Raw genomic sequence first — 25305 nt, forward strand, 5'->3', positions numbered from 1 at the left:
CCCCCTCTCTCTCACACACACCCCCTCTCTCTCACACACCCCCTCTCTCACACACACACCCCCCCTCTCTCTCACACCCCCCCTCTCTCTCACACACACCCCCTCTCTCACACACACACCCCCTCTCTCACACACACACCCCCTCTCTCACACACACACACACCCCCCCTCTCTCTCACACCCCCCCTCTCTCTCACACACCCCCTCTCTCTCACACACACACCCCCTCTCTCTCACACACACACCCCCTCTCTCTCACACACACACCCCCCTCTCTCTCACACATCCCCTCTCTCTCTCTCACACACACCCCCTCTCTCACACACACCCCCTCCCTCTCACACACACCCCCTCCCTCTCACACACACACACACCCACCCTCTCTCTCACACACACCCCCCCTCACACACCCCCCCCCCTCACACACACACACACACCCCCCCTCTCTCTCACACCCCCCCTCTCTCTCACACACCCCCTCTCTCTCACACACACACCCCTCTCTCTCACACATCCCCTCTCTCTCTCTCACACACACCCCCTCTCTCACACACACACCCCCTCCCTCTCACACACACCCCCCCCTCACACACCCCCCCCCTCTCACACACCCCCCCCCCTCACACACACACACACCCCCCCTCTCTCTCACACACCCCCTCTCTCTCACACACACACCCCCTCTCTCTCACACACACCCCCCTCTCTCTCACACACACCCCCCTCTCTCTCTCACACACACACCCCCTCCCTCTCACACACACCCCCTCCCTCTCACACACACACACACCCACCCTCTCTCTCACACACACCCCCCCCTCACACACACCCCCCCCCACACACCCCCCCCTCTCTCACACACACCCCCCTCACACCACACCCCCTCTCACACACACCCCCCCCTCACACCACACCCCCCCCCCACACCACACCCCCCCTCTCACACACACCCCCTCTCTCTCACACACACCCCCTCCCTCTCACACACACCCCCCCCTCCCACACACACCCCCCCCTCACACCACACCCCCCCCTCACACCACACCCCCCCCTCACACCACACCCCCCCTCTCACACCACACCCCCCCTCTCACACACACCCCCCCTCTCACACACCACACACACACCCCCACTCTCACACCCCCCCCTCACACACCCACACACCCCCTCTCACACACACACCCCCTCTCACACACACACCCCCCCTCTCTCACACACCCCCTCTCACACACCCCCCCTCTCTCACACACCCCCTCTCACACACACCCCCTCTCACACACACACACCCCCTCTCACCCACACACCCCCTCTCACCCACCCCCTCACACACACACACACCCCCCCCTCACACACCCCCCCCCACACACCCCCCCCACACACACCCCCCCCTCACACACACCCCCTCTCACACACACCCCCTCTCACCCACCCCCTCTCACACACACACACCCCCCCCCCTCACACCCCCCCTCTCTCACACACCCCCCCCCTCTCACACCCCCCCTCTCTCACACACCCCCCCTCTCTCACACCCCCCCTCTCACACACACCCCCTCTCACACACACCCCCTCTCACACACACCCCCTCTCACACACACACCCCCTCTCTCACACACACACACCCCCTCTCTCACACACCCCCCCTCTCTCACACCCCCCCTCTCACACACACCCCCTCTCACACACACCCCCTCTCACACACACCCCCTCTCACACACACACCCCCTCTCACACACACACACACACCCCCCTCACACACACACACCCCCCCCCACACCCACCCCCTCTCACACACACCCCCCCCCACACACCCCCCCCCACACACACCCCCTCTCACACACACACCCCCTCTCACCCACCCCCTCTCACACACACACACCCCCCCCCTCTCACACCCCCCCTCTCTCACACACCCCCCCCCTCTCACACCCCCCCTCTCTCACACACCCCCCCTCTCTCACACCCCCCCTCTCACACACACCCCCTCTCACACACACACCCCCTCTCACCCCCTCTCACACACACACACCCACCCCCTCTCACACACACACACCCCACCCCCTCTCACACACACACCCCCCTCACACACACACACCCCCCCCCACACCCACCCCCTCTCACACACCCACCCCCCTCACACACACACCCACCCCCTCTCACACACACACCCCCCCTCCCTCTCACACACACACCCCCCCTCCCTCTCACACACACACACACCCCCTCCCTCTCACACACACCCCCCCTCCCTCTCACACACACACACCCCCCCTCCCTCTCACACACCCCCCCTCCCTCTCACACACCCCCTCCCTCCACACACCCCCCCTCCCTCTCACACACACCCACCCCCCCTCACACACCCCCCCTCACACACCCCCCCCTCACACACCCCCCCTCTCACACACACCCCCTCTCACCCACACACACACACCCCCCCTCACACACACCCCCCCCTCACACACACCCCCCACACACACACCCCCCCACACACACACCCCCCCTCTCACACACACCCCCTCTCACACACACCCCCTCTCACCCACCCCCTCTCACACACACACACACACCCCCTCTCACACACACACACCCCCCTCACACACACCCCCCCCCACACCCACCCCCTCTCACACACACACCCCCCCCCCACACCCACCCCCTCTCACACACACACCCCCTCTCACACACACACCCCCTCTCACACACACACACCCCCCTCCCTCTCACCTCACACACCCCCTCCCTCTCACACACCCCCTCCCTCTCACACACTCACACACTCACACACCCCCTCCCTCACACACACCCCCCACCCCCTCACACACACCCCCCCTCACACACCCCCCCCACACACACACCCCCCCTCTCACACACACCCCCTCTCTCACACACACCCCCTCTCACCCACCCCCTCTCACACACACACACCCCCCTCACACACACCCCCCCTCACACACCCCCCCCACACACACACCCCCCCTCTCACACACACCCCCTCTCACCCACCCCCTCTCACACACACCCCCTCTCACCCACCCCCCTCTCACACACACACACCCCCCTCACACACACCCCCCCCCCACACCCACCCCCTCTCACACACACACCCCCTCTCACACACACACCCCCCCCCACACCCACCCCCTCTCACACACACACCCCCTCTCACACACACACCCCCTCTCACACACACACCCCCTCTCACACACACACACACCCCTCCCTCTCACCTCACACACCCCCTCCCTCTCACACACCCCCTCCCTCTCACACACTCACACACCCCCTCCCTCACACACCCCCCCTCCCTCTCACACACACCCCCACCCCCCTCACACACGCACACCCACCCCCTCCACACACACACCCACCCCCCCTCACACCCACCCCCCCTCACACCCACCCCCCCTCACACCCACCCCCCCTCACACACACCCCCCCTCACACACCCCCCCTCACACACACACCCCCCCTCACACACACACCCCCTCACACACACCCCCCCTCACACACACCCCCCCTCACACACACCCCCCCTCACACCACACACACACCCCCACTCTCACACCCCCCCCCCTCACACACACCCTCTCTCACACACACCCTCTCTCACACACACACCCCCCCACTCACTCTCTCACACACACACACTCACACACCCCCCCTCTCACACCCCCCCCTCACACACACCCCCTCTCACACACACCCCCTCTCACACACACACCCCCCTCTCACACACACACCCCCTCACACACACCCCCCCCCCCTCACACCCCCCCTCACACCACACACACACCCCCACTCTCACACCCCCCCCCCCTCACACACACCCTCTCTCACACACACCCTCTCTCACACCCCCCCTCTCCCACACACACACCCCCCCACTCACTCTCTCACACACACACACTCACACACCCCCCCTCTCACACCCCCCCTCTCACACCCCCCCTCACACACCCCCCCTCACACACACCCCCTCTCACACACACCCCCTCTCTCACACACCCCCCCTCTCACACCGCCCCTCTCACACCCCCCCTCTCACACACACCCCCTCTCACACACACCCCCTCTCACACACACACCCCCTCTCACACACCCCCCCCCCCTCACACACCCACCCCCTCTCACACACACACACACCCCCCCACTCTCTCTCACACACCCTCACACACACACACACACACACCCTCTCACACACACACACCCTCACACACACTCACACACACTCACACACACACCCCCCCACTCTCTCTCTCACACACACACACACACCCCCACACACTCTCACACACCCCCCCTCTCACACACACCCCCCTCTCACACACACACCCCCTCTCACACACACACCCCCTCTCACACACACACACACACCCCCCCCACTCTCTCTCACACACACCCTCTCACACACACCCTCACACACCCACCCTCTCACACCCACCCTCTCACACCCACCCCCTCTCACACCCACCCCCCCCCTCACACACACACACCCCCTCTCACACACCCCCACTCTCACACACCCCCCCCTCACACACACCCACCCCCTCTCACACACACACACACCCCCCCACTCTCTCTCTCACACACACCCTCTCACACACACCCTCACACACCCACCCCCTCTCACACACACCCACCCCCCTCTCACACACACCCCCCCCCTCACACACACCCCCCCCCTCTCACACACACACACCCCCTCTCACACACACACACACCCCCCTCTCACACACACACACACACCCCCACTCTCTCTCACACACACCCTCTCACACACACACACACACACACACACACCCACCCCCCCCCCCTCTCTCTCTCACACCCCCCCCCTCTCTCTCTCACACCCCCCCCCCTCTCTCTCACACCCACCCATTCTCTCTTCTTTTTTTTTTTTGGACCATAGAATTTTTATTGGAAATTTGCATTTTACACATTATAACACCACACCCAACAACCCCAACAAAACAACCACAGCCAAAACCAAAAGAAAGGGGGAAACAAAAGACAATAACAAACAAACATTCAAAGAACAACACACACCCAAAAAAAAAAAGGTAAGATGATTAGTGTTTACCGTCTACCTCGTCCTCAATCCAGCTCCAGGGTTCATACATCATTGAAGTAGGTAATAAATTGTTGTCATTTGCCCAAAAATGAGTCACCCCTGCCTCTGATGTTATACTTGATTTTTTCAAGTTTTAAAAAGAACACTAAGTCTTTAAGCCAGACTGATATAGAGGGGGGTTGTGGAAAGGTCCAAGACAACAATATTCTGTGCCGAGCAAGTAACGATGCAAAGGCCACAACACTAGCTTGTTTATGGTTCAGAGGCTGACGCTGAGATGAAACACCAAATATGACAATTAAAGGACAGACATCCAATTTGATTTTAAGAACTTCGGACATAGTTTCAAAGAAAGAGTTCCAAAAGTTCTGCAGTTTGGGACAGAGTGCAAACATGTGACTCAGGTTACAGGGCGAAAGTTTGCATTTTTCACACGTCAGGAACACTAGGATATATTTTAGACAGTTTACTCCTAGAGAGGTGAGCTCTATGGACCACTTTAAATTGTATGAAACTAAGTCTAGCATAGGACGTGGTGGTACGTATATCATCTAACGCTCTGCCCCAGTAATCATCCTCAAGCTCCAGGCCCATTTCCTCTTCCCAAGCACTAATCATTTTGATATTGTAAGAATTGTCCTGTGACCAGATCGTTGCATATATCCGTGAAATAATGCCACCCTTATGAGGATTCAGCATGAACACCTCTTCCCATGCAGACTTTGTAGGTAAGGAGGGAAAACCAGCGAATAGGGAGGAGACACAATGCCTAATTTGAAAGAAACGGAATAGGTGAGACGGAGGCAGGCTGAATGACGAGGATAATTCAGAAGAGTTTGCAAACACATTATTAATGAAAAGATCCTCAAAGCATTTCAGACCCTTCTTTTCCCACAAAGAGAATGTGGAATACGTAAAGGAGGGGGAAAGAGGTGGTTATTACATATTGGTGCCATGGTTGAGGCCGAGATAGATTTAAAATGATGGCGAAACTGATAGAAAATTTTTAGAGAGGTACATACTATTGGATTATCTGTGTGTTGTGAAAGGGGTATAGGAAGGGAGGAGAACACCATAGCAGGGAGGGAGGTTGAAATACAAGACTTTGCTTCTAAGTGGCATCATGGAAGAGAGGGAGCCTGCACCCAGAGCACCAGTTTCTGAATATTAGCCGCCCAATAATAATACATGAAATTGGGCAATGAGAGGCCACCACTTACCCTCTCTCTCACACCGCCCCTCTCTCTCCCACACACACACATCCTCTCTCTCCCACACACACACCCCCTCTCCCTCACATGTGCCCCCCTCTCCCACACACCTGTGCCCCTCTCTCCTCATCCAGCTCAATGGTCATCAATGCAGAGGTTCCTTTTTCACTGACTGTAGAGTTCCTGCCTTGCCAGAAAAAATAGCAGCACTTCTCTCGCCCTGGACCAGCACTGCGAACCTGTTCTGGTTTCTGTCTGTTGCCCACTAAATACACCAAAAAAAAAAAAAAAAAACATTCACATTGTCAAACACTTTTTCTAATAATTCTAGTGCGAGGCTCCTCCCCTCTCCATTAACACTACATAGAACTGAACTAGCAACATTTTCTACAGCTCAAATAAAAAACACATACCCAGCACATTCCTCCTGCTATTGATACTCACCTGCTGCGCTCACCATATACTTCCATTTCACTACATAGGCATCTCCGTCATGAAACTGGCCAATGCTCTGCTTCGGCAGGCGGCTGTAATCGAATTCCAGGATGTGCCAGACATCCACACTCAGTGTGCTAATCTCCAGAGAGCGCAAGCGGTCCTCAGAACATCCGCTCTCCACGGGGCCATGACCACGACCAACATCCTGCCCTTCCAGAACCATGCTGATGGGGGACTGGAGCACCAGGAGCATCAGCCCCACATCATATGCAGCGCACTCCAAGCGAGAGGGTGTACCCTGAGAGAGCTAACATGGGTAGGAAACACAGATGAAAGCGCAAGAGGAAAATCCAAGGCTGGTGAGGTGTAAAAGAATGAAGTTTAAAATTAATTCATCTTCAGTAAATCACGTTATAGTGGTCAGGGTTGCACTGCAAGACTCTCATATCCTGCATCTTTTTGCTTACTCAGCTTTTCAGCCAATTAAATAGTTTTAAGTTTTTAAACTAATTTTCAGGTGTGTCTCTGGTCTTCATATATACAGTGCACATATAATACATATAATACAGCAGCTAAATCATAGATTTATGGTTGGAATCTGAGTAAGAGGTCCTACTTTTGTCAGCCTTAATATATAAATTTTACAGAAGATACACACAGTGATAATGGAAGATACCTTCTGCTCGAAGGAATGTTCACTGCCGCTCTTCTGTAGCGAGTCAGCTGTCTCTCTCCAGTCCAGAAACTTCTCTCTGAACAAAGATGTCTCATTGTGTTCAGTCAATCTGCCGAATATCGCCCAGTCTGGACGGCCTTGGCCTTTTCTGAACACACATTTTTCATCCTCTTAAAATGAGAACAGCTTATTTTGGCAGAAAAGGAAAGATTTCGTTCTCTGTGCGCTACTGCTACAAACCTGGGTATGAGTGAATTGCATCCTCCTGGGTCGAGTGGGTTGATGTCACAGTTCGTGTAGTCAAAGATGCCGTTCCACAGGTGCTTGGCCAGCTGGAAGGCCACCTTTCTCTGTGCCAGAGTGACTTCTTTACCATGCCACACATACACCTCACTGCCAAAATCAAATACCAGCACCTACATAAACACATTAAGCAGAAACACAAAAACACAAAGAAATTTTTATTAAAATCCACTCAGCACTACTCAGAAATGTAAAGTAATAAATGTCCTGACTGACAGAAAGCTTTAAACAAGTATAAAATACATAAATTATATATAAAAAATACAAATAAGAGGAGCACCACTGTTTGGTGTTTTCTTCTTTTTTTTTTTTTTAAGAAAGCTGGTCACAACGGTTCACAAGCTTTCTTAAACAGGTATGCATCGGAAATGGGATCCCACAAGACATCATGCAGCTGTGAGCAGGCATTCAGATATGAAGCCTGCATGATGATGACCTGCAATGCATTTAGAGTATCTTTCCTAACTGCATGCTCAGGGTCTTGGTGGTTTAAATTAGGCTACTAGTTTGCTTATATTTTGGGAAATAGAACTCGCTACATTTGTTAGGTTGAAGATAGGTAACAAGAAAAAAAATCTGCCTGAACAAGATTTTTTATTTATTTATTTTTTAGTCTCTACATGTCTAGTTGAGACCAATTATGAGTAAAGCTGAGGTTGAGGAACTACAGTATCAGTTCACACACCATGCTGACAGTGCTGGAATTTCTTCCTCTATATTTCTTCCAGTGTTTCCGGGGGCACAATGAGTGTTCTTTTGGGAGCGTTTTATCAATTACACAGAACAGCATTTCAATTAGCTAAAGGTCATCTTTTCTTTTTTAAATATTTTACATTTTTATTTCACTATTCTTGAACAAATATTTCAAACTTACTTCAATAATGTGTGCATTTGTTTAGTTTACATTTTTTATATAGTACTTTCATACCTCTTTGGATCCCAGGAGTGAGCAACGAGGAACTCTGCCCCAGAAATCATCATCAGGAAGCAGTTTATCATCCACCAGACGAAAGATGCAATTAGTTTCTATGATCGCGCTCTCAAAAACCTCGTCCTCTTCTGGGGTACCAGCCGCTGTTGTGACGCAGGCACACTGTGTTTGCATTTGAATGTAAAATGAATGTGAAAGATATTTGATATGATCATGATCATTTTGGTGTTAAGAGCATACGCTGGTAGTTGGCTGGTCCTCCTAGAATTTTCCAAAACTCAGCTGCAGCAGGGTTTTCAAACTTCAACCCTTCCTCAATGGTCTCCACTTGCATCGCCCGGCAACCAAGGTCATGGTTCAGCTGGATAAAAGTGGCCAGCTCTGATGCCTAATAAAGGTTAAAAAATAAATTAAAAAAAAAAAACAAACAGATCATCATTTTGTATTAAAAGTTAATGATGATATTTTCTGCTACATTGTCAGTCATGGCTGAAACTAAGGGTCAAGTAATATATTTTTAGATTTATAGCAAGTACTAATTGATAGCACTTTTAAATGACTCAAAGGAAACAAGATCACCAAAGTTTTAAAAGTTTATTTTCTCTTTTTGGTCAACAGTCAAATATTTTCCAGAACGTAATGCATTTTTGCAGAGTTTGTCTTTCATCTCAGCAGCCTTAAAAAATGCTTCCTGTAATCCCAAAATCCCTGTTGCTCGGTTGATTCAGGGTCAAAATGCATCCTCACTGCAATCAAACTATACTAGAGTTTGCTTGGAATTGGATGGGGGCCACCTTGCTAGAAACACACTGTCTAAAAGAACTGCATCAAGGGGGGGGATATGTGCATATGTGAAAGCATACATTTAGAACAAGTAATGCCATTACACAACACAGTTATACAGTGGGGTCCAAAAGTCTGAGACTGCTAGTGAAAAATGCTTCCATTTTACGTTCTTTTCTAATTTAATACAACAATTCTCATTAATAATTATATTATTGACTGAATTTTAGCGTTTTAGTATTTGGTATGATCCCTTTTGGCTTTAATGACAGTGTGCACTCGAGCTGGCATGGACTCAACAAGTTTTACGATCCATTTTAGATAAAATCCATAGAAGAGATTAGCCATGAGGAAAATATGAGCTTTTGTACAAAGCAGTTAACATGGGCATTATCACATTAAATATTCTAGATATTGAACATTTACTTTTTGTTTTAAATATTTAAAAATTATCAAACCTTCAGTTCATTTCCAATTATTAAATGGCAAAATAAATCCCAGATTTTCCATGTGGTCTCAGATTTTCATACGCCACTGTATATACACAGTATAAGCACAGGCGAACATGTTTTGGAGAAAGACTAAGACTATGAGATGGCTAGATTATTCAAAGTGGAAAACCACTTTGAATAATTTTGGAAAACCACTTTGAAACAAGTTTTGAATACGAGGCATCTGAAATGCTTCATTATACTTCATGTTTCAGTCATGATAGGCTGTACCTTTGCTCTCTCTATGACATTTGCAAACTCTCCTATCCAAACGAAGCAGTGCTCAGGCGTAACCAGTAGAAAACAGTCACCACTGTTCAAAGACGAGACCCTCGGCTCCACTAGTCTTGTCTGGACATGTCTGCGACCTGAGCAAAAATTTTTTTAATTAATTAGTGGTTTAGACTGCACAATCAATCATTTCTAACCTAAGATATACCACTGACACCATCTATTAATTTATAATGAATAATTGCACTGTATAGTAACATAACACTGAAGATTGTAAGTTTTCAAAACAATTGTGTACAGGACTGACCTTTGACTTGCACGAGCATGAGATTTTTGTAGGGAGCAGCACTGTTGTTGGTCACCTGCTCAGACATGCTGACGCTGCGTAAACTCACACTGCTATAGTTCTCCTTGCTAGCCAAACCAGCCAGAGCAGCATCTGATATACTGGAGCTCTTACTCACTACAAAACAGATGTACATGGTCATGTGAAAAAAATAAGTACACTATGATGACACATCTGATTTTTTGTTAATTTAAATTGTGTAAATTACTACTAAATGCCAATTTTATAAGTGACATGGAAAAAGTAAGTACACCCCTACATTTCACACACCTTCAAATCCATAAAATTAGAATCAGGTGTTCAAGATTGGGTGTCACTCATTAGAACCTGCTTAGGAAGTTCAGGTCTTATTAAAACTGCTTACATCTAATGTCTGGTGTTCTCTTTGCTAATGGTGGTGTGGACATTAAAGTCCTCAGTTTGCCAATGAGCATATAAACAAAGACCAGGCCTTTTGGAATAATGCACTCTGTACAGACAAATCAAAGATCGAGTTGTTTGGCCACAGTAACAGCAGACATGTTTGACCAAAGACAGCTTTTCAGGAGAAGTGCCTCATATGAACTGTGAAGCACGGTGGTGGAAATGTTATGGTTTTGGGTTGCTTCACTGCCTCAGGGAATGGACAGCTTGTCCGGGGGGGGGGGGGGGGGGGGGGGCAATGATGTCCGAGACTGGTGGATTATTACGCAGAACGTCTACAAGAAGTTATTTCTGCTAAAGAGGGCAATACTAGCTTCTGAGGCCAAGGATGTACTTATTTTTTCCACAGAAAAAAAATCACAACTGTTGATATTTGTGTTGAATAAATGATTGAAAAAGCTCATTTTCCTTGTGGTTTTGTTTAAGTATATCAACTTTATTAATTGACAATGTCTCAAAGATGATCAAATGTTTGCTTGTCCAAATATGTCAAAAAAGCCAACCATTTTGAATTTTTCACATGACTATACAGGTTTTCTCCTACCATGTTTTAGTCACCCTGTCCCTCCATTTTTATAACGCTACCAGTGATCTCCCTTCTTTTCTCCATTAGGCCAAAGCATCTTTCAGCATCAACTCTTTCTTTTCAATGAAAATTTTCACATGCATGATTGAGTCTTTAAGACCTTTTTCCTCATTCTTTTTTTTCTCCCCTCATAATACCTTCATTCCCACATTTTAATACTACATCTCCCCCTTGTCTTTCCTGATGTCTCATCACTCCCTTTTCTCCTGTTCCATGGCTATGTAGTAATTTCTATTTCCACATCATCCTCTCCCTCTGATTACTCACTTTTCTCCTGTTTAATCCTCTTGCTTTCCAGAATACCGATGTTGAGTCTCTGTTCAGTGTACTCATGTCTGATGTCCTCTCGCGCTGCCAGAATCTTCAGTGGGTTACGTGACGCCTGAACGTTACGTGAAGGACGTATTGCCCTCTTGTGGTGCACCATTGCTGATGCCAGCCTAAGGTCAAATAAATTATGTTTGTGTGCGTTTGATTTTGAATCCATGCTTACATATTTAACATAAAATGTATACAATAGAAATAGAAAATAATCATTTCTGATTTGGTATTAATTCCTTATATTAGGAGAGCTCTAAAGTGCTTGGTTATATATGAACATTAGAATGTAATCATGCCTAGTCTAGGCTACTGGTCTAGGCTCAGTCTGTAATTTATTCATTCTTTGACTTTCACACTATACTATATGATGTTTTTATAATCAGTTTTCGATTTTTGAGAAGCAAAAATCCTGACAGACGTTTAATCCATATCATTTCATCCTCTATATGGTAGCCTAAATGTCTACCTTCTCTGCCTTGAAGCACAACAGTTGGCTATAATAAAGAAACTGCTCTGAGAGCACCTGATGAAGTGTCCTGTTATATATATATATATATATATAAAATGAAAAAATTTAAATTAACCTGGCTTCTGCCACCTCCAAATTGCTCAATGAGATGTCTTATTACCACAAAGCACAATCCAACCAAAGAATACATTTTTATACTGGATGTGCACAATAAGTATGTTATGTATTGACTGAATATGCTACTAATTGTGGCCAAAATGTTTGTGTACATGCATATATATGCATTTTTTTTCTGAATTTTATCCAATCAATAACCACCAACCATTAATCACATTTCAGTCTTCTCTATATACCAAGCAATTAAAAAAATAAAAATGCACAATATTAAACAACCTTTTTTTGGTTTCACCTCCATAAATTATCATTTTAATCGCCTCATATCTTATCCCTATAAGGGCCTTGGTGAAGGGCCTAACTGCTTACTAGAACTGATTTTAAAGCAAATGGCTCATTTTGTTAATTTTCACGTTGGTCAGAAGCAAAATTAAGATACTACACATGTCATTTCTATTCATGTTGTAAAATGATTGGTTGTGAAGTACTACACTGAAAGTGTGTGCCAATGTACCAAATTGATTTATCTGGCACATATTTAGCATTGGGCAGTTCACGGTATCCTTACTTTGGTGTATGTTTTCCAAATATGGCATCAAAGTCATCATCAATTGGCATGCTGCGTGGGATGTCTGCCACACGTCGATAGAACTTTGAGAAAATTTCATCGTCCAGTCTCATTACTTCTTTCACAGCCTTCTCAGTCACCGTCAGAGTTGTCTCCTGCAAACTAGTCACTGAGAGACAGACAAAAAGAGAGAGCCTGAAGCCATGAGCAAGTCATTACCACCTCATCAACACCTGACTCAAAGAGACTGAACTAGAACAGATCAAAATCAGTTGTGCTCACCTTTACTGTTCAAACGTCCCAAAAACGTCTCCAGCTTATCCAGTTTCTTGTCAGATTCCATATCTACATTGACCTCAATCTCTATTATAGGGATAGCCATTGACAGATTCCATGAATAACTACAGTATGCATGCATTTCCTCATACAAGAGCATAAAATAATGCATGAGAAAGTGTGTGCGTGCGTTACATTTACCCTCCTGTGGTTTGGAGATAGCTGGAACACCATTCTTTAGCTTTGCAGAGACTGGAGACAGAATGGGACTGATCACTGCAGAAGAAGCAGCCAGACCTAAGACAGATGTATTTTAGATGTAAAAAGTCCTTCAGTTTGTTGCAGTTGGATAAAATGGTATATAGCTTCTTTCATTTACACGTGTAAATAATATATACCATTTTTTTTCAACCTTTTTATACTTTTGTATTATAAAATGGTATATAGCGTATTTATACAAATGTAGTATTAATGACAATCCAGTTAGTTCAGAAAAATGTTTGAAAAAAGACTTAAGTATAATTAGCATGATTCACTGCAAATTTATGTATGGATTTCATTTGTTTCAACTACACACACAAATCAAGTAAAAATAAAAATAAAACTAGCTATTCAACTGGGACCAAAAAAAAAAAAAAAAAAAGTAGCCAAGGCGCTGCAGTGGCTAAGCTGCAATACTGGAAGATTTAGTGCATGCTGTGCTTAAAAGGTGCTGTTTCACCATTTAGTCATCATTTTGTTATTTCCAGCTCTGTGAAATGTCAGCTATGCCATGGAAGCACTTGGAAATACACAAGTTATTGGCATTTACAAAACATATGCATGTGACTATGAAGAAACAAGCATTACAAAAAGGTTTTGTAAATCTGCCCTACAAAAATAATTATACACACTTTACTAAAAAATGTTAAATGATGCCCAGTCTGCACAGATGATCCCTGTTTTCACTGTAATACCAAAAACTGGATAAATGCTAACAATCTGCATTAATGTACTGTGAAATGTAATGTGTGCTTGCATGCATTTATATAGCCCAACCTTTCTTCACCATCCGAGCAGCCACAGTGTACTGGCCAGAGTCATTTGCCACACCCTTTCCAGTGCTTTGCCATGCCTCCTCTCGTGTAGAGATCATCTGCTTCCGTTCTTCAATGGACATCTGTCCCTCTACTCCTTCTCCCAGCCTCTGATTGGATAGATCACAAATAGGAATTATATATAGGACATGTGGTGCAATTGTCACACATGCTGCCACATAAAGCAGTGCTTTCACAGCAAATTGGACAGATAACATTTATTGATCCCACACTGGGGAAATTCCCTCAGGCACTCTGTCAAAACATGCCATCCATAACGTCAAATGGAGGCGTCAGATTGCATGTTGGAAGCAGGCCTCTAACAAGCCTGTGTCTTTTAGCTATCTTGTTAAGGTCTGTTTTGTGCTTTATTGTGATCTGAAAGAGCTATGTGAATGACATGATCACTGATGCCATAGTGTAACTGTGTTTGTCATAACAGCCAATAGTAGCAAGTTAGCCGGTTATCATTAACATACAGTGTGGCTGAAAGACAGCTGAAGGGCAAAGACCTCCAGTTATGATACCTGCAAATCTGGGTTAAGTTGTACTGGAAATTTCAGGCAGGTTTTTTTTTGCCTTCAGATATGATGTGGAACATATCTGAACTGGCGTATGATGTTTGTGTTCGACATTTCCCACTAACAGAACGCACACAGCGCTGATTTTGAATTAGTGTGAAGTACCATCAATGGATCCCCAGGGTGACTCACAGCAGCTCAGGAACATCCCAGACTCACTAATGCTTTTGTTTTCATTTTTACTCAAAATATCTTATGCATTATAACTTTAATATGGTTTTGTTTAATTGCAGCAGGTAGTGTAGGTATTGACTAATAATGAAAGAAAAACCCTAAATATATGCAGCACATCTGTTACCCAACACAAGTGTTTAGAAGCCACTCATTGATGACATTCAGACATGTTTGTTCTGAAACACCCACAGCCCTGAAGAACATAAGATGATTGCAAAATAAATTGTTGAGTGCAAGGGGCCAGACTTACCTGGAACGGATGGTCTACAGGCTGACATTTTTGGGTGGAATGGAAAGGAGGAGGGGAATAGGTGGAAGCAAAAACAGGCTCCTACAGGCAGGAGATGTGAGAAAGAGAGTGCATAAAAAAGAAAAAAAATAGAAGAGCACCCAGAGGGAAAGAAAGGAGATAAAATAATTCAAAAAGGGCAATGCAAGACAAAACGAGCCTGATAGAACAGGGGTATATTATGGCAAACGTGTACCAGAAGAAAGTAGGGCAGCACACAGCTTTTGAAAAAAACAAATGAACACAAGCAATTCAAAGTTGCAACAACCACCAGACAGCTCCAAACGGTACTCCAGCCCCATCTAAATTACCTTGTAGCATAAGCCAGGAAGCAGTGCAGGTAAAATGTCTGATCTGCAAGAGCTAAAGTTGTTAATGCATTATGCATGATTGAATCTTACCCAAACCTGCTCAGATGAGGCAAACTCCTCAATAACAGCCCTTTCTTCCTATAACACACAAGTAATGGATGTGTGTATAAGGCACAGGTTGGTTTGTGTTGTAAATGCACTGACCACATTTTGGGGTCCATACCATACAAACCATGAAATATACCTTACAAAAAAAATTCTACTCATCAAACTAATCCCAGAAAGTCATAAAAGTTCTTGTTTTTTTGTTTGTTTGCATGCATGTATGTATGGCCAGCACAAAATTACACAATTTAAATGTGTTTAGCTGGGTGGCTTGGGTTTGGACACTACTAACGCAATGGTCTTAACTTAAGCGCAATACATAACTGTCAATTTCATGGCACAAGGCTATTTTTAAAATAAGTCTAGCAAAACTCCTATCATGAAGTTTCCAATCTTCGTATTTGTTTTGCTCTACATATTTAGTAATGCATTAAAACATGCTGCTGCCAGGGGTCTCATTTTTCAAAACATGTATAGAATTTATTCTAATTCTGTGTGTAAGAGTCACTAGTAAACACTAAAATATTGCCATTCATACAACAGTTAGTTGTGGTCCACTAAAGTGATTTTGTAAGTGCAATTCCATGAGTGCCAATATTTAGTATAACACTGGGACATTTCACAATTGCATCACTCCACTTGTCCATCTCACTACATAAAGTTTTAATAATACTGTCTTGTACTGAAAAAAACCCCGGCTGTGTCAGTCTCCTGTCTGTCTCTATCCAGATGTGGCTTCTTTGGGAACTATGTCCATTGACAGCGCAATATATACTTTAACGACTGTGGAAACGAGTTTAAACAATAAAGTGAAACTCATTACTAATGACTGAAGTATGACAGTTCTTCAATAGTTAATTATGTTAATGTAACCCAATTCAGTCACATGGAACCGATGTATGCATTTGAATTAAGTAAAGTCAATGAGCCCCCCCGTGTGTGGACTTCTGTGTTCACTTTAAAACATTTTTTTCCCCCAATAGCGAAACTTTAAATCTAAGAAAAGAACAAAAGTTTCCATTGGCAAGAAAGGAGAAAATGGAATTCATTCAATGCTACTTTGAGGAAGGACAATCATATTTACACATGCATACAACAAATCGACTTTCTACAGTGGAAAAAAAAAAAAGCTCATTAAACCACTCACTACTGATCTGAGGATTGAGCTCCGGTTGTTGGCATAATACACCCATCACGTTTCTTAAATCTGACCACACGTTACATTTCTTTTTGTGTACTATATGTTCAGCTACAGTATGTTGTTCCATGCACCACCTGGTGGATATTGTGTGAAGCACAACAAATAAACGGGACAAAATCAAGTGAAACCGCATGGAATATTATTTTTTATATTTATATATATATATATATATATATATATATATATATATATATACACACACACACACACACACACACACTAAAAGCACACATGATTGATTTAAGAAAGAAAAAAAAAAAAGACCCCAGGTCATATTTTTAGCCAGACATGTCCTCAGTCATTTACCTTCTTCTTAAAGCCTTGTTCCTCCCATATTTGGTTGCTCATTGATGCCACTTCATGCACAACTTCTTGCTTCTTGTTCATCCTGTTCTTCCAATCTTCCTCCCCACTCTTTTTTAACAAGGCTAACCTGGGGAAAAACATGCCATCACACTCATAGGACCTTATACTGCACGTCAGTCGATGCATTTTGAAGACAAAATTATTATTCAGTAACTTGGATTACTCATTCTGCATCTTCATGATACCCATTTCTTTATAGCAAATATTCTCCTTTTCATTCTATCTCTGCAACCTCTTGATTCTACCTTCCAGTTTCTTCCTCACCATAAAGAAGGGCAGCCAGCAGAACAGCACATTCTAAAATAGCAATCTCTATGTGGCTCAGTGAAGGAGAGGAGCACTGACCCACATTCATTCATCAAACAGGACGCAAGGAGAACAGCACTGCTGCCCTCAACACATGATGCATTCACAACCTTTCCATGACCAAGTACTGTACACTTTCGCAACAAGAACAAACAACTGCCATTTTTCCTATGGTCTGATTTCCCAAATACAAATTAATTGTTATATTTAGAGACGAAATATTGAATATCCAAACATTTGCTGTAATTACTGGATTTGGCTATTTAATGTACACCCATTGCGGCCAAGTGATGTCATAAGAACATACACACACACACACATACACACACACACACATACACACACACACACATACACACACACACACATACACACACACACACATACACACACACACACATACACACACACACACATACACACACACACACACACACACACACACACATACACACACACACACACACATACACACACACATACACACACACACACACACACATACACACACACACACATACACACACACACACATACACACACACACACACACACATACATACATACACACAACTGCAAAAACACTGCCAGTACAATGGGATATTAGGAGCAGCCAATTAGTGGTCTTCAAAATGGTCCAGTCATATGAGGCCACCTTTAAAACAAGTGTTCAACAAATTTTTTTAACTACTATAGCTACCCTGTCCAATGGTAGGATGGAAACATCTAAGAGCATCATCTGGTTTGGTATGAAATGATCCCCCTTGGTATATGAGAGGTAAAATAATGCATCAAAGCCACGAAAGGAGTTGTGGAAAGCATAGATACAAATAGGAGGGACACTTGCCAGAAAACTTCACAAGGCATCTGGGTGAGACTAGAAGTGTGCATTGTGACTGGTATCCTGCAGAACTCAACAGGGTTGACGTGGTTTAAATTAGGCTACTAGCTTATATTTTTGGGAAACAGAACCAACTAAAATTACTAAAATTTAAATGTAGCCAAAGTTGAGGAACTGTTTGAAACAGAATTCACAGACCATGTTGACAGCGCTGGCATTTAACCCTCTGGCTTTTATTCCAGTGTTCCAGTGCTTCCAGGGGCACAGTAGTGATTTTTTACTACAAAGAATCTACGAGACCACTAACCGCACACTCACCTCTCCTTAATGGACATTGACGTCATTGTCTCCGGTTCTTCGTGGGCCACAGGAGAAGACTGGGATTGATTCGGTACGATGTACTGGGGCTTAGGTTGCGTCTGAGGTGGGACCTTAGTCTGTGGAGTGGTGTAGGAATAAGACTGAGTGGGGTTGATACTTTGAGGGGATACTTTGGTTTGTAATTGTCCAGGGGATTCTGGGTAGATTTGTGTTTCTGGTGGTGGAGGAGACTGGAGGTATGACGGGGGTTTTGAAGGAGTCTGAGGTGAGGTTTGAGGGGAACTGTGAGAAGAGCTTTGGAAGTGTGGCTGAACTGTCTTCGGCTGGGGTTTAGGCGGAGTGCAAGGAGGACTGTGTTGCAGGTATGTGAGTGTGTGCGAAGCAGCAGTCGATGTGCATGAAGAGGTTTGGAAGGAAGCAACTGCAGTGCTCACGGAACACACTGAGGGAACAGTCTCAGGAGCACCTATGTAACACAGTGGAAAAGTACAAGTGAAATGCTTAATGCGCACACAAAATAATTCTAGTTTTAACATTTGTGCTCTTAAACACAGACATTTGACTCCCCTGCAATTAGCTCAACTTCAGAAGGCCCAAAATGCTGTTTTCTGAAACACTGTTTGTTCAAAAAGAGATTATGTGGTATTTGTAATTAAAGCATATAATAAATTAGGCCATTAATTTATATTTTGGGAAACAGGATTTCCAGCTAAATTTGTTACAAAATATAGGGGGAAGGTACAAACAAAAATATTAACTGCATGAACAGGACACATTTTCAATTCAAAATGTGATGCACCCATGAATTTTTCCCTGTGCACTTTTGGGGGATAACCAGACTTGAAAATGCTGCAACTTGTGGTTGAGATACAAGCTAAGTGAAACAGTATTTCAGGAATATAAAGGAGAAAATATTAACACTGTTTCTCTTATTTAATCTGGAATTTGTATCATTCTCCAGTAGTTAAAGTGATAGATAGCCGACAATAGTTGGATAGTTTTGTGTGCTTTTGTATTTTTACTTGGTTATATTTCAATCCTTGTTTGTATTTAATAGAATGATCCATGTCATTTAGTGACCATGATTATTTATTTATTTTTGCTCTCTTCTCTGCTAGCTGGAGTTAGCGGGAGTACCATATAGCCTCAGGGTACATGTCTATTTACCACATGGTTCAGCATCGAGCTGTGCGGTTACAGCAGAGCTCTTCCCCTTCAACCAAAACTTATACTTGAGCTAGCTAATGTTAGATGACTAGTTCATTATAGCTAAAAGACAATCTCTGAAACTAAGAGGTTTAGCTCATCCACCTAATAGTGAATCTGACCGTCAAATTGATGTGCACAATATCAATTTTTTTTTGTCTCAACATTTCTACAATGCTGGGGAAAGAGTGACAATGACAGCACACAATTATATTCTGGGCGCACATCCCAAATTGCATATTACCATATTAAATAGTGTGTCCATACACCAGTGGTGTATGGACACATACACCATACACATGACCATACACCACTGGTGTCTACTATGTAGGCAGCCTTGAATCATCATCAAATGTGCATTGACTTGGCACTCATAGCCCTGAGATTAATCAGCATGGTGGAAAAGGACATGGTGCAAACCACATAACAAAATGTATAAAATATTAGTAATTTATCCTGTGATATCACACTGATCACATTAGACAGACATGACTGCTCCCAAAAATATTCACTCATTCGACTGCATAAACAAGAACTGGCCTTCAAGGCAAAGCAAATGTACTACATGACAAATCAAATGGGTACTACAACATACACACTGCAAATGTGTTGCAACTGCACAAGCACACTAGGCAGAGGATAATTAGAATGACTCCCTCCTGAGCAGACATGCACTGTGTAAATCCACAGTGAACAGAAATTGCACTGGAAAGGCTTTTTCTCCAAATGTACAAGTGTATAGTAAACAGATGAGGCTTCCATTGTACCTTTCTGGTGTATGATTATTTTCTCCCATTTAAAAAACAATAACTATCTTCCATAAAATTCCTCTTATTAATTTTTTCCTCAAAGAAGCCCAGCAATTTACTCCTGCATTTTTACTCACATACTGCTAAGAGTACTCTGTTGTCTGAAGATAGTAACACTCCAGTAAAAAGCCTCCCACCGCCTTCACAGCAGCATTATTAGTTTGTGATTCTGAGACACAGACAAAGAAAGCTGTGTGGGCTGCATGGATGTGAAATTATGCTAATCACATTCAGCCCGGCATGGCAGAGATCACTTAACACAATCAGAAATGGGCTCAGCACATGGACAAGCAACCAAGTGTGAAACAAAATGCAGTATGTGCATCAGATACAATAAGGACACTGCCGATTTAATTACACTCCCCTGTAGCTTTATGCATTTATTTACTCATTCATATATATACACCCTTTCTCTCTCTACTCCCCCCATCTCTTACCTGAGGCAACAACTGTGCTGTGCTCTGTCTGAACAGCGTCTGGCGAGAGGTAACCTTGTGAGACATGGATCTTGTCTTTCTCTCTCTCCCAGTCTTGCTGCCTCACTCGGTCATGCTCTCTCTCTTGCTCTCTTTCCTTCTGGCTGATCAGCCCCGCCTCCCTCTCTCCATGAGTGTGCAAGAGTGTGTGTGTAGTAGTGTGTGTATGTGCAAGCTGATTAAACACATGAGGGGGCTTGGGATCTCCGCTTTCTGCCAAACCAAGTGTACACCCATGGACCTCCTCTTGTTTCTGCTCATTGGCTGATACCCTAACAGCCAAGCCCTTGCCTTGTGCTGGTTGGATCGGCCCCTCTGGTGGGGGCGGAGAGCATGTTTCAGGGGCGCAGTTTTCCCCACTCTCCGTCAGGCTGAAATATCGAACACCTCTCTCATAAGCTCGAAGATTATCGTGTGGTGACTGATTGGGCGAAAGTAGATTGGGCGGTGCTGCTGGAGTAGGAGTGTGAGAAAGGGCTGGGCATGTCTCTGTGTGAGCATCTGCAGGGATCGCCATGGATAGGCTTGTCACCATGGCAACAGAAGCCTGGGCGGTGACCGCAGCAACAGAACGGACCAACGATGCAGAGAGAGGCTCCAACTTCAGACCTCCATTCTGCAGCTATAAATTGACAAAGAAAAATAGAAAAAAAAAGAGCAATGAAAGCAAGACCAAAAAAAAAAGCACATGTTACCAAAAAAAAAAAGAAAAAAGCACAAGACAATGCATGGTAGTGCCCTGTAGCATTTCAACAAGATCCACTCAAGATTTGTGCACTGCGCAAGCACACACAATTTAGCTGAGAATGCATAATATATTTGATATTTACGTGAATAGCTTTATCCCAGAATAACTTATCATACATTACTACACATACAGATTGCTGAGAGGTTATAACAAGTGAGAGGCACAGAATATTCAAACATGGCACATAGAACAGTCTCTCCTGCAAATGCAATTTATTTGTTTTCAATCCACTGTAACTTGCATGCTATAAACTCTGTGGTCAGCAGATTAATGTAGAAAAGTGCAGTTCTTAATGATAGAAAATTGTCCAACAGATCAGTGACCAGTGCACGTATAGTGCCCTCCATTAATATTGGCACCCTCAGTAAATATGAGCAAAGGTGGCTGTGAAAAATTGTCTAACATTTTGATCTTTGTTCAAAAATAATCACAAAACTACTCTGCTCTCATGCATATCAAACAGTTGCAAACAAAATACAGGATTACCCAAAAAAAAAACTGTTAAATATAGGTATGCAACAATTATTGGCACCCTTTTATTTAATATTTTGTGCTACCTCCCTTTGCCAAGATAACAGCTTACCTGACTGTATGGTCTTACCATACAGAATCTCCCCAGATCCTTAAATTTTTGAGGTCCACACTAGTGGACTCTCCTCTTCAGTCCACCCTATGGGTTTTCTATGGGTTCAATGTCAGGGGACTGGGATGGCCATGGCAGGACTTGATTTTGTGGTCAGTAAACCATTTTTGTGTTGATTGTGATATATGTTTTGGATCATTGTCCTGCTTGAAAATCCAACCACGGCCCATTTTAAGCTTTCTGCCAGAGGCAGTCAGGTTTTCATTTAATATCTGTAGATATTTGAGTCCATGATGCCATGTATCCTAACGAAATGTCCAGGCCCTCTGGCAGAAAAACAGCCCCAAACACATTGAAGGGCCACCACCATATTTAACCATGGGCATGAGGTACTTTTCCATATGGCTACCTCTCTGTGTGTGCCAAAACCACCTCTGGTGTTTATTGCCAAAAAGCTCTATTTTGGTTTCATCTGACCATAGAACTTGATCCCATTTGAAGTTCCAGATAATTTTCAAATGCTTTTGCTATATTCTTATAGCCACTTCCCATTTTGTGAAGCTCAACAACCTTTTGTCACACATCACAGCTATATTCCTTGGTCTTACCCATTGTTATGAATGACTAAGGGAATTTGGCCTGTGTTACCTCTTATTTATACCTCTGTGAAAAAGGAAGTCATGGTTCAACAATTTCCTGTTCCTAGACACCCAGCTGTACAAATTTATTCATTTTTTTATTAACGGGAATATACGTCAAATATATTTCTCATATGAATTCATAGGGGTGCCAATAATTGCTGCACAGCTATATTTAAAGATTTTTTTGATATACCTGTGTTGTGTTTGCAATTGTTTGATATCCATGAGAGCAGAGTATTTTTGTGAATTTTTAACAAAATATCAAAAGGGCAAACAATAAAGACAATTTTTCACAGCCGTCTTTGCTAATATTTACCAAGGGTGCCAATATTAGTGTAGGACACTTTATGAAGAGAATAAACACAAACCTATATCAGTAGTAGTAGTAACAGTTGCAGTAACAGAAATAGGAGCAGTAGTAGTAATACTAGCAGCAGTAGTTCTAATAGCAGCAGCAGCAACAGTAGAAGTAGTAGTAATAGGAGCAGTAGTCATCAATTTAGTAGTAGACATAACAGCAACAAAAGAAAAGCATTAGTAGTAGCATTAGTAGAAGTCATAGTGGTGGTGGTTGCAGTAGTACCAGTAGTAATAGAAGTAGTAATAACAATAGAAGTAATAGCAGCAGCAGTAGTAGCAGTAGTAATAGCAACAATAAAAGAATAGCAGTAGTAGTATTAGTAGAAGCCATAGTAGTAGTGGCTGTGGTATTAGTAGTAGCAGCATGAGTAGGAACTAGTAGTAGCACCATTAGTAGTAGTAGTACCAGCAGCAGCAGTAATTGCAGCAATAGTATCACTTAAATCAAAGTGGATGAAAGGGATAAGACAGACAGGTGCCATGATGCATTATTCACAATTTATTCAGCTCTTTAGTAGAATTCCATATGACCACTTTTGGATATCTAAACAAAATATTGAGCACATCCTGACAAAGCCAATAAATAATGTTCAAGCAAACATTCATTGGGCAACTTATAAGAAGCAGGTATCCAATATGAGGATGCAAAACTGCCAATCTGAAGCTGTTATTACCCCAGGACTAACAAATTAGCCAAAAGTGGTCTTAGTTTATTGTCTTGAAATATTGTCTTACTTGATCACCATGGGGTTGTACTACAAACCCATCAGGCATGGGAATACGATCTGTGTGATCTGATGGATCTACAGCCTGCATTAAATCCTGTGAAAGGGACAGTGTGCTGATGCTCGAAAGTGTGACTCGTGCAAGATCATCGCATTCTTAGTATTTTCCCAAGATCCATTCATTTAGAGGGAAACATCCCACATCACTATACTGCTACATGTTCATTTAATCAATAATTTAATAATCAGAATGCTACTCAAACCTCATATGAAAAATGAATTATTCAACTGTATTGAAACAAAATTTTTGCTCAAACAATATATAAAAAGTACTTGCTGGAAATTATATACCATAAAAAACAGCTAAATTTACCTGATTTACTTCCCCTTGGGTGATGGGCTGGGTTTGGAACCGGGCATTTCGCCTGCGTGGGCGCGAATCTGCACATGCACCCTCTGCATTTTGGGCAGGAGGATGGGACAGGCGGTTAAACAGAGCCATTTTTTCTACCAGGCTCAGTGTTGACAGGTCAGGCTCCTCAGTCCCCACTTCTCCAGGTGGCACCTCCTGTTCCTTCTCCTTTAGAGCAGAGTCGGGGGCTGAGGGAGTCTGCATGCTGGGAGGAGACAAACAAACAATCACATCACTGCAAGAAATGGAAACAGAATAGAACATTCGCAGGCTTGCAGTTGCACCACTCAGATGCATGCATGCTCCAAAAGAACACAGAAAAAAAAAATAAACAGACATTTCTTAAATTTAGTTAATAACAAACTATATATAGGATCACAGGATGCAAAAGAGTAAATATAACTGCAGGCTGTGAAAGAAGAGCACTTCAACTCAGCTGTGACAACCCAGACACAACAAAATCAAGCGAAAATCTAACACTTAGCCACCTAAAAATACGACACTCGTGTAGAAAACCCTGTTTGCATAATAAT

At 44.3% G+C, this 25305-nt stretch overlaps 1 protein-coding gene across 6 annotated transcripts in view; it reads right to left on the reverse strand.

Annotated features, from left to right (window-relative positions):
* Nucleotides 1–25305, reverse strand: part of svilb (supervillin b) — a 66749-nt gene that overhangs the window by 11922 nt on the left and 29522 nt on the right. For all 6 annotated transcript variants that reach the window (XM_053651126.1, XM_053651123.1, XM_053651127.1 and 3 more), the window contains 18 exons: nt 24734–24977; nt 21265–21925; nt 18810–19278; nt 17285–17411; nt 15763–15810; nt 14280–14427; nt 13443–13538; nt 13248–13328; nt 12966–13134; nt 11761–11933; nt 10446–10601; nt 10139–10275; nt 8874–9021; nt 8631–8776; nt 7640–7815; nt 7400–7547; nt 6730–7030; nt 6396–6550 (listed from right to left, as the gene is read on the reverse strand). In XM_053651126.1, coding sequence (XP_053507101.1) covers nt 6396–6550; nt 6730–7030; nt 7400–7547; nt 7640–7815; nt 8631–8776; nt 8874–9021; nt 10139–10275; nt 10446–10601; nt 11761–11933; nt 12966–13134; nt 13248–13328; nt 13443–13538; nt 14280–14427; nt 15763–15810; nt 17285–17411; nt 18810–19278; nt 21265–21925; nt 24734–24977 — 3583 coding nt within the window. The remainder of the gene's footprint in view (nt 1–6395; nt 6551–6729; nt 7031–7399; nt 7548–7639; nt 7816–8630; nt 8777–8873; nt 9022–10138; nt 10276–10445; nt 10602–11760; nt 11934–12965; nt 13135–13247; nt 13329–13442; nt 13539–14279; nt 14428–15762; nt 15811–17284; nt 17412–18809; nt 19279–21264; nt 21926–24733; nt 24978–25305) is intronic.

The sequence above is a fragment of the Ictalurus furcatus genome, chromosome 20, assembly GCF_023375685.1.
Source record: "Ictalurus furcatus strain D&B chromosome 20, Billie_1.0, whole genome shotgun sequence".
NCBI classification, from domain to species: Eukaryota; Metazoa; Chordata; class Actinopteri; order Siluriformes; family Ictaluridae; genus Ictalurus; species Ictalurus furcatus.